The sequence below is a fragment of the Geotrypetes seraphini genome, chromosome 2 (genome assembly GCF_902459505.1).
Source record: "Geotrypetes seraphini chromosome 2, aGeoSer1.1, whole genome shotgun sequence".
In the NCBI taxonomy this organism is placed as follows: Eukaryota; Metazoa; Chordata; class Amphibia; order Gymnophiona; family Dermophiidae; genus Geotrypetes; species Geotrypetes seraphini.
This window is the reverse complement of record NC_047085.1, coordinates 355,967,779-355,984,411: the sequence shown is the minus strand read 5'-3', so window position 1 is coordinate 355,984,411 and position 16,633 is coordinate 355,967,779. Positions and strand designations below refer to the sequence as shown.

Here is a 16,633-nt window from a genome sequence, read left to right as displayed (position 1 = left end):
CTCTCATTCAGAAGACTCTGGTCAAGCTGAGGTCCGATCGTGCCACCATGATCCTGATAGCTCCTCGGTGGCCCCGACAACCTTGGTTCTCCCTTCTACTTCAACTCAGCAGCAGGGAGCCGGTACTTCTTCCAGTGTTTCCTTCACTGCTTACTCAGCATCAAGGATCTCTACTTCATCCCAACCTGCAGTCTCTCCACCTGACAGCTTGGTTCCTCTCAACGTAACTCCTCACCAGTTTTCCCCGGCGGTGAGGGATGTCTTGGAGGCTTCGAGGAAGCCTGCTACTCGTCAATGCTACTCCCAAAAATGGACTAGATTTTCTTCCTGGTGTATTTCCAACTCTAAGGAGCCTCAGAGAGCCTCTCTATCTTCTGTGTTGGACTATCTTCTACACCTGTCTCAGTCTGGTCTCAAGTCGACATCTATACGAGTCCACCTGAGTGCGATTGCTGCTTTCCATCAGCCTCTACAGGGGAAACCTCTCTCTGCTCATCCTGTGGTTTCCAGATTTATGAAAGGACTTTTTCATGTCAATCCTCCTCTCAAACCGCCTCCAGTGGTTTGGGATCTCAATGTTGTCCTTTCTCGGCTTATGAAACCTCCTTTTGAGCCTCTGAAAACGGCTCCACTAAAGTTTCTCACTTGGAAAGTGGTTTTTCTGGTGGCCCTCACGTCTGCTCGCAGGGTCAGCGAGCTTCAGGCCTTGGTGGCGGACCCACCTTTCACAGTATTCCATCATGACAAGGTGGTCCTCGGCACTCATCCTAAATTCCTGCCTAAAGTGGTCTCTGAATTTCATCTCAACCAATCCATTGTTCTTCCAGTGTTTTTTCCAAAGCCTCATTCTCATCCTGGAGAATCAGCTCTTCACACTCTGGACTGTAAACGTGCTTTGGCTTTCTACTTGGATCGCACCAAACCACACAGAACTGCTCCTCAACTATTCGTCTCCTTTGATCCGAACAAATTGGGACGACCTGTATCAAAGCGTACCATCTCCAACTGGATGGCAGCTTGTATCTCTTTCTGCTATGCCCAGGCTGGACTACCCCTTCCCTGTAAGGTCACAGCCCATAAGGTCAGAGCGATGGCAGCCTCTGTAGCCTTCCTCAGATCGACACCGATTGAGGAGATTTGTAAGGCTGCCACTTGGTCCTCGGTTCATACATTCACCTCTCATTATTGTCTGGATACATTCTCCAGAAGGGATGGACAGTTTGGCCAAACTGTTACAAAATTTATTCTCCTAAGTTGCCAACTCTCCCACCATCCCATTGAGGTTAGCTTGGAGATCACCCACTAGTGAGAATACCTGCCTGCTTGTCCTGGGATAAAGCAATGTTACTTACCGTAACAGTTGTTATCCAGGGACAGCAGGCAGCTATTCTCACGTCCCACCCACTTCCCCTGGGTTGGCTTCTCTGCTAGCTACCTGAACTGAGGAGACACGCCCGGACCATCGGGCGGGAAGGCACTGGCGCATGCGCGGTGCGGGCATCTCGAAACTTCTAAGTTTCTTCAAGCAAGACATGCTTGTGAGACTCCGTATCGGGGCTCTGTCGGATGACATCACCCACTAGTGAGAATAGCTGCCTGCTGTCCCTGGATAACAACTGTTACGGTAACATTGCTTTTTTGCTCCATTTACATGAATAAATAAGTGAGCACATTTTGTGTATATATTTTGGTCCTTTCACTGGCATGTTTGGAACGAATGATTCTTGGTGATTGAGATTATTAGAATACTTTCATGAGCTTTTGTGGGACTTTAACTACTAAGGGCTTCTTTTACGAAGGTGCGCTAGCGTTTTTAGTGCACGCACAAGATTAGCGCGCGCTAGCCGAAAAACTACCGCCTGCTTAAAAGGAGGCGGTAGCGGTTAGAGCGCGTGGCATTTTAATGCTCACTAAAACCACTAGCACACCTTTGTAAAAGGAGCCCTAAATGTGATTAAAAATGAAGTTCCTTTTCTATATTTCCTTTAGATGACACTGTTTTCATGCCTGATGAGTCTGAAAAACAGGAATATGTCTTAAATGACACTGGATACATTTATGTCGGTTCAGAAAATCACATCTCTGGAAGACCATGGAACTATGGGCAGGTAAACTGCAAGCAGGAGGAAATCGAATTAGAAAAATAGAAATATATCTGGGTTGGGAAAAATTGTGATGTCTCAGTTGAATATGGACTTCAGTTTTAATTTCTAGAATATTTTTTGTTAACAATAACATACTTTTATTTACCAAACAGCATCCTAACACAGGTTCCTAGTAGTTCCTTCTTTTACCTCGCTGCCAGCTTGTGATAGAGCACAGACGAACATTTTATCTCACTGGTGTGATCAAAGTAGACATTGCAGGATGGCAAACCTTGATATGTCTCTAGAAAATAGTGTAGTAAAGTATAGGCAAGGCAATTTTTTCTCAAAAGCCATTTACCTGGTTGTATAGCCTGATTGAAAAGTGTGTAACCTGTATGAAAGTACAAGACCACACAACAATAGATACACTTCTACCAGCAGGAGAACTACGGTAGGTAGATTCAGAGGTGGAGTTAGGACAGGGGACATAATAATATGCACAGTTTTGCATTCAAAATGAAGCAACCTGTTCTTCTAGGGAAGAAGTATCCACAGAAAAAGAAGGTGCAGATCTGTGGGCACGTTTTCTCAGGGCTGGTTTTCAAAACTAGAATATGTGGGAGTTGGTACAAAGTCAATAGGAGAGTGTATGTCCACAGATATAGAAACATAAAAACATGAAGGCAGATAAAATCTGCCCATCCGCAGCATCCACTATCTCCTCCTCTCCCTAAGAGATCCCATGAGTCTATCCCACATTTTCTTGAATTCAGACTTAGGGGCAGATTCTCAAAACTGAAATGTGCTTTTAACCTGCTCGCTAAACCGGTTCCAGCCAGTTTAGCATGCATGTATTTTAGTGGTGGATTATTAAAACTGTGTACCATGGTCTTTTCCAGGTTTTCTAGAAGTCTCCGATACTGCTATGCAAATGTAGTATAATGAGGTCATTACTATTAAAATGAGCCCTCCGAGCGATTCTCTATAATCACCGAGTGATTCCCTAACCTTGTTGTGCCACACTTGCGATCAAAATTTTCCAACAGGTCTGAGCTGTCATTGCCTTACTTTCTGATCAGTGCCTGAGCGCTGATTGGCGCAGGCATTGACAGGAAAGTAAGCCTTTACAGCTGAGATCTATTGGAAAATTTTGCCGCCATCAAGCAAAACCCCAACACCCACCCTCCCTCAGCAGCGGGAGAGATGCCCACTCTCTCCCACCACCAAGCAACGCCCCCTCCGATAGTGGGAGAGATGCCCACTCCCGCCACCAAGCAATGTTCCCGACAACCCCATGCCTCTGACAAACCCCCCTCCCCTCCCCCTTAAACAACCTGGGTCATTGAGAGCCTTAGGCCCCTCCCAGGCCCAACCCAGGATGCACTGGGGAGGAGAAGGCCCACCATTTTGAAGAGGTGGGCCTGCTGGCTGGAGGAAGTAGGCATACCTCTGGCCAGCCATCATAAACAAGGTGAGGGGGAGGGGGTGGGAGGTCATCAGAGGCACGGGGAGGTGGCAGGGTGTGGTTGCATGGTGGCGGGAGGGAGTGGGCATCTCTCCCACTGTTGGAGGGGTGGAGGGTTGCTTGATATCGGTGGCGCGAGTGAGTGGGCATCTCTCCCGCTGCCGGGGGAATGTCGGTGGGGGGGCATTGCTTGGCAGCAGGAGGAAGTGGGCATCTCTCCCACTGCTGTGGGTGGGTTGCTTGACTTCAGCAGTGGGAAGGCATGCTAATCAGTGCGTGTTAACATGATTAGCACCCTTTGATAAATTCTTCCCATTACAGGCCAGGAGCCTTTCCTGCCCAGTTAAATTGCTCTGAATATTGACCCCAAATGTTTTTTCTGCTGCCCTGTCTTTGTCTGACCAGCTCACAGAGAATGACACAGGGACAAATTTTTCCCCATCCTCACAGAAACTCATTTTTCCGTCCTGTACCGATGTGTTCTTTTCCTGTCCCTGCCCCATTCCTGCAAGCTCCGTCCTCATCTGCACAAGCCTCAAACACTTTAAAATCATAAGTGTTCAAGGCTTGTGCGGTTAAGATAGAACTTACAGAAATGGGGCAGAGACAGTGACAAAGCTCGCAGGGAAGGGACGGGGAAAAATGTGTTCCCATGTCATTCCCTACCTCTAACTCAGCTTTAAGGTAGCCTTTTAAAGATATATCTAAACCAGCGACTATTTAGTTGAGTGAGCAGAAGTTTTACAAATGCTCTGCAAGACTGTGCAATTGTTGGCCTGTACTGTCAGTGCAGGCAAAACAGATGTTTCCTTTTAAAATTACCAAATAAAAATGTTGTAACATTATTGTTGCCCTTCTGCTTTTGCCAAAACAGTTTGAGGAAAATGTCTTGGACTCATGTATGTTTCTGCTGGATAAGAAGAAACTCAAAGCAAGTGCCAGAAGGGATCCTGTGGTTGTGTCCAGGGCCATGTCTGCTATGGTATGTCAGAAGGGATTGATTGATCCCTCTCATCACCTTTATTATTATTTTTTTTTGCCTTATTAATATTTTTATTAATTTTCCAAAGCTAACAAAAGTGCAAAACAATATACATACATATAATAATAATCACAATAAGCACTTATAATCAATCAATCAATAATATAGAAAAATAACCCCCCCCCTCTCCCTTCCAATTTTTCCATCAGGGAACAAAACCAACCAAAAGAGATATCCCTCTCCTACCCTCCCCTGGATGTGTGTGTGCTAGGAGAGCAATATATGTTCCTAGTGTGGTGTTCTGAGGTCTTTTTCCTTCACTAAGGCATTTAATATAGACTGTCAACCCATCGAGGTAAACTGCCTAGAAGGCCTTCCAAATGGGTGGTATAGTTTAAAATTTGAATTATTGACATAAACAGAGTATATTGTATAGAAAAATGTGATATTCTTGGTAGGGGGGGATAAGGAGGAGAGGATGCAGGTTTGGAGAAAATACAATTCAGTCTTCTACCCTGCAGATTGCCCCAGTGGAGATAAAATAGCTAGGGGTCTCCCTACCCTTTCAGGTGCCATTTTGTTCTTCTCACAGTGACTTTGAGTCTTCATACAACTGCTAGTGACAGTTGTCCCTATTTTAGTGCTATGGGTCATCCTGGCATTTTTGATACCTGGACATGCTATTGCCTCTGTGACAGATACCTGCCAACAAATCTTAGCTGGTGTGATTTAAAAATAAATGGAAAACCCCATTGCTGGAGTGCAGAATTGCTTGCCCCCTCGGAATGAATGGAAATGAATGAAACGAACGATCTGAGTAATTCAAAATCCAATAACAAACCAAAATGGTGATTGATCTAGAAATGAACTAAACTGAAAGTTTTTCCTGTGCATATCCCTACAAACTACATCTAGCTGTAATCTCTGACAAATTGGACATGTGAGAACAGACTCACAAATTAGCTTTTATGTTTGAAACTTGTCAACATTAGCAGCAGTGGTCCAAGTTTCAACTTTAGCTATGGTAGCATGAGCACCTTAAAATGACATTTACCTGCTAAATTATGCAGCATTGAATAGATCTAAACGTTTGAAGATGCAGAATGTCAAATGTCAGAACAACACATAACGAGTAGATTTCTTTTTGTTCAATAAGATGTCCATTGTTATATCACCTGCCTGACGTGGTCATGTTTTGGCTTACGCCTGCTTCTAGGGTATACGATGTTACTATTCATACATACATAAAATCCTTCAAACATGACATCTTAAATGAGTAAAAAAAAATTGGCAAACTTATAAGGAATATAAACAAAAAATTGACTCTTTAGTCCCACAGGAAATGCAAATTCCAACGAAAATGAAAAAATCTGTGGAGACGGTGATGCTTTATTTAAAAATATACAATTGGATAATCCACATAAAATATATCTAGGAACAAAACCATAGAGAGGTATTGTTTTCAGTGTTTAATCCATGTGCAGGACTTTTAAGGACCTCTGAGGAAGACAGCATTGTCGAAACACAGACCAATTTGGGTTCATACCTCTCTATGGTTTTGGTCCTAGATATATTTTATGTGGATTATCCAATTGTATATTTTCAAATAAAGCCTGTGTCTTGAACATCACCATCTCCACAGATCTTGTCGTTTTCGCTGACACTTATAAGGAATGCCATATTGCATTAAAGGCCTACTGTCTTTTCATTTTTACATTACATTAATTTTGTTCTATCCCGCCAATACCTTTCAGTTCTAGGTGGTTTACAACAAGAAATTAGCCCGGGCATTCCCAGGGAGATTACAAGGTTGATAGCTATTGTATGCGTCGGGATCTGGAAATGGTCAATACGGTTTGGTTAGATTATTTGACAAATTTCTTGAGTAGTATGGTTTTCAGTTCTTTCCTGAATGTTTTGTAGTTAGGCGTCATGGTCAGCAGATTTGAGAGGTGGTAGTCTATTTTTGCTGCTCTGGTGGCTAGTAGACTATCATGTATTTTTTTGTTTTGCATGCCTTTGATTGGGGGGTGGGTAAAATGTGCTTGAGTTCTACTTGGTCTGGATGTGTGTTTTCTGATTAGGCGGTTGTTCAGATAGCTTGGTCCATTTCCATTTAGGGCTTTGAAAGAGTGCAGTAGAATTTGTGTTGTATGCGTGCTTGTACTGGGAGCCAGTGTGGGTCTTGGAAAGCTGAGGTAATGTAGTTGTATTTTTTTCAGCAAGTATATTAGTCTTAGGGCATGTATTTTGGACTTTTTAAAATTGTTTTAGCATGTTGGCGGGGCATGACAGGTAAAGTATGTTACAGTAGTCCAGGAGTCCTAGGATTAGCGTTTGTACTATGAGTTTGAATTGTTGGTTGTTGAAGTATTTTCAGTCTTGTCTTAAGTTGTGCATGGTTGCGAATGCCTTCTGAACTGTTTTGCTAATTTGAAGTTGCATGGTGCAGCCTATCTTTGACATTTTATTTTTTTGAGGGGGTGGGGACGAGCTCTGGGGCCACTCATTCCTCTCTGCTCTCTCCCCCCATTAAAAATTTTACCTTTTCTGGTAGGGATGACAAAGCCCCAACAGTAGAAGAGTCCCACTGCCCAGACCTCCTTCAAAGCAAAGAAGTCAGTGGTGTGTGCTTTCCAGTCACCACCTCCTGAGCATGTGCAAGGAATGTGAGCATTGGAGCTGGAAAGCATGTCACTGCCTTCTTCACACGGGGCTGTTTTTAGTTCTTTAGCTAGCGAGGCTTGGGCAGCCCCACGAGCCATTCAAGGTGCTGCAATTTTGGGAGGAGGGGCCAGGTCAGAATTATATAGTTTTAAAGAGGTGGGGGTTGAGGCGTTTAGAAGGTGGTGTCACTTATATGTATAGTGCGTAGATATAAGTGGAAATATTCAACTGTTAAAAAATATATTAAATATATACAAAAAGCTAGTATAAGTGAAAGATCTACTTCGGAGTTCCTCTTTTATTTGTCTGTTCAACAGTGCTGCCCTAAGCAGATATTGCCGCTGAATATATGTATAATTTGAAATTGTCTAAACTGGATGTTTCAAGTTATATGCTGCACCACCCTGTGGTGTCACTAACATGCACGTCTGTGAATAAGTGAACCCCGATATTTGCACAACTGCTGTGCCTGAGTAAACTTAGCTGACACCCTGTAAAGAGAATAAAGTTTATGTTCTAGGTTAATGCCAATGATGATGCAGGAGTTCTCACTGGAAACTGGTCGGGGAAGTATGTTAATGGTACATCGCCTTTGAGCTGGACAGGAAGTGCGGCCATTTTACAGAAGTACTACAAAACCCAGAAGCCTGTCAATTATGGTCAGTGTTGGGTTTTCTCAGGAGTCCTTACTGCAGGTAAGCATAAGTTATTCCCTTAATAACCATAGCAAGAAATCTATTCTATTCTGTTCTATTCCTTGCATTTCTGTACCACTTCTTTCCTCAAAAAGAAGACTCAAAGTGGTTTAAAGAATATAAAAGAAGCTACATACAAAATCAATGATAAGAAATAATATCCAGCTAAATTAAAAGACTAAGGGGTCCTTTTACAAAGGTGCGCTAAGAGTTTTAGTGCGCGCTAAACGCTAACGCATGCATCTTAGTCTATGGACGCGTTAGTAGCGCGGGCTAAAATGCATAGCGCACCTTAGTAAAACAGCACATAAATATACCAAAATAAAAAGTCTTTAAGGTCATGCCAAAATAAATAATGGGAGTTTAAACTTGAGATCTCACCCAGAATAGCATTCCATATTGAAGCTACCTTAAAGGAAAAAGATTGCTCATGAATCTTTTTAAAACTAACTGCTTTGAATGGGTCTGCCAGTCAAGTAAAATGTTCCTTCTAAGGATTCACAGCTCATGTTTAACATTTTCATCGCATAAAGAGGAAGGTTGGCACCTGTGGCGGTGGTGCCTGGCATTGCCATACTGTGCGCTCCCCTTTATACCTCTTGAAATGTTCGCTGGCCCGAGCAGCATCTTCCAGAGGCTGCTCACGCCGGCCTTTGCTGCTGTCCGCCGATCTTATTTGCATGCGCGATTTTTTAAAGAATGTCTTGGGTTTTTAGATTCAGTAGTGAAACGGCTGCGTTAGCAGACCGTCGCTTTTTAACACGGGTTTTTGAAAATTCTGGCCTTAGTGTGTAAATGCCTGACACATCCCCTGACCCGCCCATGGTAATGCCGCCTTTGCAGTTACATGCTATAGAACAGTGGTCTCAAACTCGCGGCCTGAGAGGTACTATTTTGAGGCTCTCGGTATTATAAAGAATGATTCTTTATGGAAAACTTGTACCTTATTCGACCAGCAGTCGCTGTAACCTCACGCAAGCGCTTTCATGCATCTGTATGCGATTGTGAGGTGGCGTGGAGAGGACATTCGCGTACAGACACAGGAAAGCGCTTGCGTGAGGTTGCAGCAGTGAGGCAGGCAACATTCCAGAATGTAAGGTAACCATCGGAGGCAGTGCAGCTTGTGCGTGTGTCCGTTGATGGAGGAGGTGAGAGCCGAAGGTGGTTGCGGATGCGACCGCCGGACATTTAAGGCACAAGTTTTCCATAAAGAATCATTCTTTATAATACCAAGGGCCTCAAAGCAGTTGGTCCAAAATCTTGTCTCTATAGTTTTCACTTTCTGCATGTTGCACTGCTTTCAGCTGTGTATAGCTGAAATTATCAGAAGCAATTAAGGAAAGATTTATAAACTATAACGAGTTTTACCTCATGCAAAATTGTCATTTCTTTAATAAGACATTAACTATTTTTTCTGCGGCCTTCCAAGTACCTACAAATCCAAAATGTGGCCCTGCAAAGGGTTTGAGTTTGAGACCGCTGCTATAGAATTTAAGCTTTAAGGTCCATAACTTAGGCACCGGTAAGCACCCTACTGGCGTCTAAGTTAAGTGCAAAACACTATTTAAAACACCTTTTAAAAGAATTTTCAAGGAGCCTACCGGAAAGTGTGATCCCACCACAGGTGATACCTGCAGGCATAAGAGCTATTGGGGTGGTAGACAGGTGGGTACAGTAGATTTTGGGGGAGTTATAGAGCGCTCACCATATAATATATGGGATTGTGGCACTCTTAATGTGAAGTTCACAGCAGTGCCCCACTGCTCTGCTGAAATGTCTTTGTGCCCAGTCCATTAACAAGGCTGGCCCCTTCTACATGCAAATGGCTTATTTTGGGCGTTTGTAATTTGGATATATATTTATTTCAATAATGGTATAAAATTAGATGTCTAGCTGGGCAAAACATTTAGCTGAGCCATTTTTGAGAAAAAAAAAGATAAACGTCTTACGGATTTGAAAATGGACATTTTCTACACCCCATTTTTGAACATTTTTCTGAAAACATCCAAAGTCTGACTTAGACGTCCAATCGAAAATGCCCCTCAATAGATAATAGAAAAGAACTGCAATTTTGAATAGGACAGAGTGCCTGTAGAGAATTAACCCTTTAAAGGAACTAACTTGGGTGATATGACAGAGATCTATAAAATATTACGTGGTGTGGAAAGGGTAGATGTGAATCACTTGTTTACCGGTACTCTTTACCAAAATACTAGGACTAGGGGGCATGGGATGAAGCTCCTAAGTAGTAGATTTAAAATAAACTGGAGACAATATTTCTTCACACAACATATAATTAAACTCTGGAATTTGTTGCCGGAGAATGTGATGAAATCTGTTAGCATAGCAGGGTTTAAAAAAGGTTTCGATAATTTCCTAAAAGAGAAGTCCATAGGCCATTATTGAGATGGCTTGGGGAAATCCACTGCTTATTTCTAGGATAAGCAGCATAAAATCTGTTTTACTACTTGGGATCTAGCTAGGTACTTGGGACCTGGGTTGGCCATTGTTGGACCTTTGGTCTGTCCCAATATGGCAATTCTTATGTTCTTAGCTATACATATTAATTTAAATGTTGCACCAGTGTTTAAGCAGTTTGCTGCTGCCACTGAAAATTACCCCTATAGGGATTTAATAGTGGCATTTTAAAATACTACCAAGTATTACTGCTTGTCACACATTCATATTGTGATGGCAGCTTTCTTTCTGTACATGTGTTATTGTATAATGGGTGAGGTTGTTAAGCCAGCTGTGGCCCACTTCTCATGTCCTTTTCTGCTTTAGTCATGCGATGCCTGGGGATCCCAGCCAGGAGTATAACTAACTTTGCCTCAGCTCATGATACCGAGGGGAATTTAAAAGTCGACATTTACATGAATGAAAAGGGAGAACAACTATATGACAGGACATCAGATTCCGTTTGGTAACTATCCTTCTAAAATTTCACTTTATTGTTATGCTTCTATCAAATTTTCTATGGAGCCACAGATGTGGTTCTTTAGCTGTCTTCTGTGTCTTGCTATAATATCAGTAATTAATACTTAGAAGGACAGGTTTCAAATCTCACTGCATCCATACTTTCCCTTTGAATCTTAGGTACAGAGCGCCCAGTATTCAAAATGATTTATATGACCGGGGGGGGGGGGGGTCCTGGCCATTTGTATTACCTGTGTAAGGCTAACTGGGGATATTCAGTGGCACTTAACCAGATACTACCACTGAAAATTCCCGGTTAGCACCCAAGCTAAAACCGGCTACTTTGGAGGCATTCCAAGGGTGGCAGTCGGTAGTTAACTGGTTAAGTACAATATTCGCATAAATGGACTGCATAAAAGTCAGTCTTATATTGTGTGATACTTTATAGCAGGTCACTGAAGAATTCTATTGACTGTATAGGTTTGGTGGGGCAGAAAGAGAGGCCTTCAGTCCCTCTGCAAGGAAAGCTTCCTTTACCTGGCTGGGTGTGGAGTTGGATAGATTGATAATGTTATTGTAGTTCAGGGTATTTATTGTTTGGTTTAGTGTGCACATAGGAAGTTGAATAGTTTTGCCCCTCTCTTCTTCTCTGGTAAAATGGTTGTGGTAGGTGACTTGTCTTTTGCTAGAGAAATCCTGTCCAGTTAGGGAATGAGTGGTGCACTGGTTCTTTATGATTTTTGGGGTTCACCACAATGATACAAAAGCAGGCTTTATAGCCCCACTGCTAAACACTTGCCCAATCCATAGAATTCACAATATTTGCCTATGCAGATGACATCTGACTACTTCACCCTATCAACCCAAAAGTCAAAGAAGAAATACAAGAAATAAATTCCAAACTCACTAAAATCAGCGCCTGGCTTTGGCAGAACATGCTTGCATTGAACATCTCAAAAACAAAAGGCATATTCCCAACTTCAGACAAGGAAGACTTATCTTAATATAAGCCCTACTCGCAAAATAAGCCCTAGACCCTGGATTTGCCAGCAGCAGTGCTTCCCCCCCTGCCATGCAGCCGAACCATCCTTCCATCTCTCCCTCCCATCTGAACCCCGCTGACCGCGAGCCCTCCAGAGCAGCATCGGCAGCACTTTCTCTAGAGCAGTGTCAGCAGCACTATAAAGAGGCTGCTTTACGGCCTTCTCCCGCCAGGGCCTTCCTTGTGCCACATTACTGATGACATCATCAGAGATGCGGCAGAGGGAATGCCCTGTTGGGAAAAGGCCATGAAGCAGCCTGTTTAGAATACTGCTGCTGCTCTGGATGGAGGTATATAGGGCTCACGGTCGGCGGGGTTTTGATAGGAGGGAGAGATAGAAGGATGGGAGGATCAGCGGGGGTTCGACTGTGCGGCGGAGGCAGGGGGGCTGCTCAATGGTTCTGCTGCACAAGGGATGGGAGGGAAAGAGGGAGGGAAGGATAGAAGCTGGGCAAGGGTTCTGCTGCACGAGGGATGGGAGAGAGGGATAGAAGTTGGGCAAGGGTTCTGCTGCATGAGGGGAGGGAGGGAGGGATAGAAAGATGCTGAAGAGGGAAGGCACAAGGGGATGGGTGAGAGGGGAGGAAAGATGATGCACATGTGGGGAAGAATTGGTGTGAACTAGAGGAAGGGAGAGATGATCATGTGCATGAAAAAAATAATACCTACCCCAAAAATAAGACCTAGTGCATTTTTTGGGCCCAAAATTAATATAAGACACTGTCTTATTTATGGGGAAATATAGTAGCTGCAATCAGGAATCAACGCTATCATTGGCGTTAGATCAGGGATAGGCAATTCCAGTCCTCGAGAGCCACAGGCAGGTCAGGTTTTCAGGATATTCACAATGAATATATAGAAGATAGATTTGCATGCACTGCCTCCTTGAGATGCAAATCTCTCTCAAACATATTTATTGTGGATATCCTGAAAACCTGACCTGCCTGTGGATCTCGAGGATCAGAATTGCCTACCCCTGACCTAGATAGTCCACAGTAGAAAGAGTGTCAGCAAAGAAGCGGATGCCAGATTCTTTTCAATGACATTTACAGTTTTGTGTTTCATAAAATATACCTCCCAAAAGCTTTGTAATGCCATAAGATAATATTGTCATTATTCTGTAGTAATTGAATGATCCCTTTTAAGGTCTGTGAATGAGGCAGATCCAATTTTTGGCTTAACTGTACACAGGGGGATAACGGGGATCAAAAGTTTTTCTATAAATTCTGGTCCATGTAATTTGAATTTCCATTTTAAGCTGTAGCAGTGAGATTGAGTGATTACATTTATGACAAATCAGTGCTTCTTGATCCAGTCCTCGGTACACACCCATCCAGTCAGATTTTCAGGATATCCACAATGAATATGCATTAGAGATTTGCTAAAGAGGTGATGCAAGCAAATCTGTTTCATGCATATTCCTTATGGATATCCTGAAAACCTGACTGGTTTGCTGTGCCCCAAGGTCTGGATTGAGAACCACTGGGATAGAGTGAAATCTAGTAAGTCCTTTACTTGAAAACCAACTATTTTTTTTGGGTGCTATACGATCTGTACAGGAATTTTCATGTGTGGAACGATGTATGGATGAAAAGACAAGATTTGCCCTCTGGTTTCGATGGTTGGCAAGCAATTGATGCCACGCCACAGGAACCAAGTGAAGGTAAGAAGTGCAGTATGCAGAAAGGGACACTTGCAACATGTGGTGACTAGCTGTAACATGCACATGAAAGGTGATGGATTGTTAATCCTACCTTCACATCTGTACAAAAATTAAAATAGGTTCAGTGCAAGCAGCACTACTGTGAACATCTTTATACTAGTCTGGCAATATGCCTCACCACACCCAATACGTACCAAACTAGTAAAACACCCCTCATTGTATTCCCGGACCTCTCCACACTTTACCTGGTGGTCTAGCAGTGAAGCGAGGCAGGAGTGATCTTCCTACGCTCCTGCCCCATGCAGAGCCATCAACAAAAATGGCTACCATGAGTTTAAGTGATCTCATGAGACTACAGTGGGAACTCACAGCAGCCATTTTTGGTGATGGCTCTGCACGGGCAGGAGCTTAGGAATATCGCTCCTGCCCTTCTTCACTGCTAGGCCACCAGGTACAGTGTGGAGAGGTCTGGGAGACAGGTGTGGGTCAGGGTTTTGAAACTCGCAAATAACCAAAGTTGCGAGTCTTAAACCCACAAATTTGGAGAGAGAAGTGTAGTGTCAATTTCTTGTTGAAATGCCAATGTTATTCAATTAAAATACATGCACAAATTGGGTACATGCCCAAATTTGTATATGCAATTTTCAGCACTTTATATAGAATTAAGGGGTTACTTTCCATACATGTATTTTTTATGCATATATGTGATCACACAATTTTATGAAAGCCAACCATTTCTGAAATTACCCACAAATGCTCGGCCATTGCAGATATTTTTCAGTGTGGCCCTTCACCTCTGAAAGCTATCAAGACGGGAGAGGTTTATCTGCTCCACGATTCTAAGTTTATATTTGCGGAGGTAAATGCTGATCGGATCTACTGGTTGGTGAAGACTGTGGATGGGCGAGAAAATAAGGTGCAAGTGAAAGAAGAGAAATTGTGCATCGGGAAATGCATCAGCACCAAAGCAGTTGGCATGAACACGAGAGAAGATATCACCTGTCAGTACAAGTTTGAGGAAGGTGAGTCACTGAGCCTGTAACTCGGGGCTACTCAATTCCAGTCCTCGAGATTCACAGGCTAGCCAGGTTTTCAGGATATCCTTAGTATGCAAATCTCTCTCTTCCATATTCATTGGAACCTGGTCTGCCTATGGACCTCAAGGACTGGAACTGAGTAGCTTTGCTGTATCTGATACTTATTAGCACAAATACTATTTTTATTCTTGCCTGCTGTTCAATTTAAAGCAGTGAATTTAGTATCATAAGAACATAAGAATAGTCTTGCTGGGTCAGATCAAAGGTCCATCAAGCACAGTAGCTCATTCTCATGGTGGCCAATCCAGGTCACTTGTACCTGGCCAAAATCCCAAAAGAGTAGCAACATTCCATGCTACCAATCCAAGGCAAACAGTGGCTTCCCCCATGTCTTTCTCTCAATAACAGACTATGGACTTTTCCTCTTGGAAATTGTCCAGTTTTGGGGGGAAACAAATTGATTCACTACCTGACAGGTGTCACAAACACTCCTCAGAGCAGAGCTAATCTGTGACAAACACTGGAATTCTGGCGTGTCCCCTTTAACCAGGGGTATATTCAGGACTTTTTGGTTGGCCCTAGGCGACTGCCTAGGCTGGGGAGAGAAAGGTAAGTATGACCTCATAAAACACCACCACTCAGACAAAATGCTCCAAGGCAAAAAATAAGGTGTTTATTCTGACCCCAGTGGTCAAAAAGGTGAAACATAAAACAAAGTCACTTTAGCATTTCATTCAAAACAAAGTCCATTGCAAAAATAAAGAAATACCAAAACAGAAATCTCATACAGGTGGTTTTGCCTGAGACCTTGTACTCTGATTCAGAAATGCCCTTTATAATGGTGTTCAAACACAAGTTAAATTCTCTCCCAGCAATATTTGTTAGAGGCATGAAGTTTCTTCAGCTACCTCATGGAAGGCAAAAACAAACAGCTGAGGGAGATAAGCTAATTAGCTTCCCAGGAACGGGAGCCACAGCAGGATTTTCACAGTTGGAAAATAAACTTAAATATTCAACCTTTAGGTTCTTTTGCTGAAACTTGGCTTTAAGTAAATCCAGTAGTCAGTATTCAGTTAAGTATTGCAAACCAAAAATCATAATAAAGCCCAAACACATAGCAAATTCTTCAGGCTTTTCTTGCACAGAAAGAAAGCACAAGAATAAAGAAAAAAAACACTAATTGCTTCACAGTTACTCACTTTCTTTCATTCAATGTCCATGCATTCTGTCTGGCTTTCTATCATAGGGCCAGTAGCTTGTACCTCCATTCCTTCCACACAATCAGCAATCTGGAAGTCTGAGGTAGGGAAGATTTCTTCCACCTCCTGCATAGGCCAATCTGAAACTGTTGGCTCTGCTGCTTGGCCCCACAGCTCCTGCCCTGTCTTGGGCTGTGGGAGTGACTCACCCTGGTCACTCGCTCCTCCTCCTCCTGCTTGCATCAGTCTGCTCTTAAGCAGCTCAGAGCCAATCCCGTTCAGCCTGTAGCGGGGGGAGGGGGGGCTTTGGTTCTAAAGCAGCTTTTCTCTGCCTGGGTTTATTCAGTGCAACTACATTCCTTGTGGCTTCTCTAGCTGCCCTATAGCCCGGAGGCTGCTGTTGCCAGTCTGTCTGCCTCTGTTCCATACCATTATCATTCTGAATATAGGGGTAAGAAAGGTCAGTCTCAAGTTGACCGCCAGAATCAACCTGGTCAGCTCTTCTGCACCGGATCTTACCAGAGTCAAGACTAGAGCTGATGCTAGGTTTGTCACACAGGACAGGGCAGAGAGAGAGAGGGGAGCTGGCTGCAGAGCCTGGCAGGGCATGGCAGAGAGTGTGGACTGGGTGCGCAGCCATTAAGCAATAGGACTGGCAGGTAAGATGTATTGTTCTTCTGGATCCAGCATAGGTTAGTGCAGTCTTGTTGCAAACTATGCAAGTAACTTTAACACGTTTACTGACATTTTCAAAGAAAAACAAAAAGTATTCCTTCTCTTTGAAAACAGAAAATAGTGCACAGTGTGTGTGAGCTAAAGGAATTTATGTACTGTGCAGATGATATTTCCAGAGGTTGCGGCAGGAGGGAGATTAGTACAT

At 43.2% G+C, this 16,633-nt stretch overlaps 1 protein-coding gene across 1 annotated transcript in view; it reads left to right on the top strand.

Annotated features, from left to right (window-relative positions):
* The window catches only part of TGM4 (transglutaminase 4), an 88,937-nt gene that overhangs the window by 58,841 nt on the left and 13,463 nt on the right, over positions 1 to 16,633 (top strand). The window contains exons 5-10 of the mRNA XM_033933792.1: positions 1,990 to 2,108; positions 4,427 to 4,534; positions 7,722 to 7,896; positions 10,681 to 10,819; positions 13,414 to 13,517; positions 14,288 to 14,539. Coding sequence (XP_033789683.1) covers positions 1,990 to 2,108; positions 4,427 to 4,534; positions 7,722 to 7,896; positions 10,681 to 10,819; positions 13,414 to 13,517; positions 14,288 to 14,539 — 897 coding nt within the window. The remainder of the gene's footprint in view (positions 1 to 1,989; positions 2,109 to 4,426; positions 4,535 to 7,721; positions 7,897 to 10,680; positions 10,820 to 13,413; positions 13,518 to 14,287; positions 14,540 to 16,633) is intronic.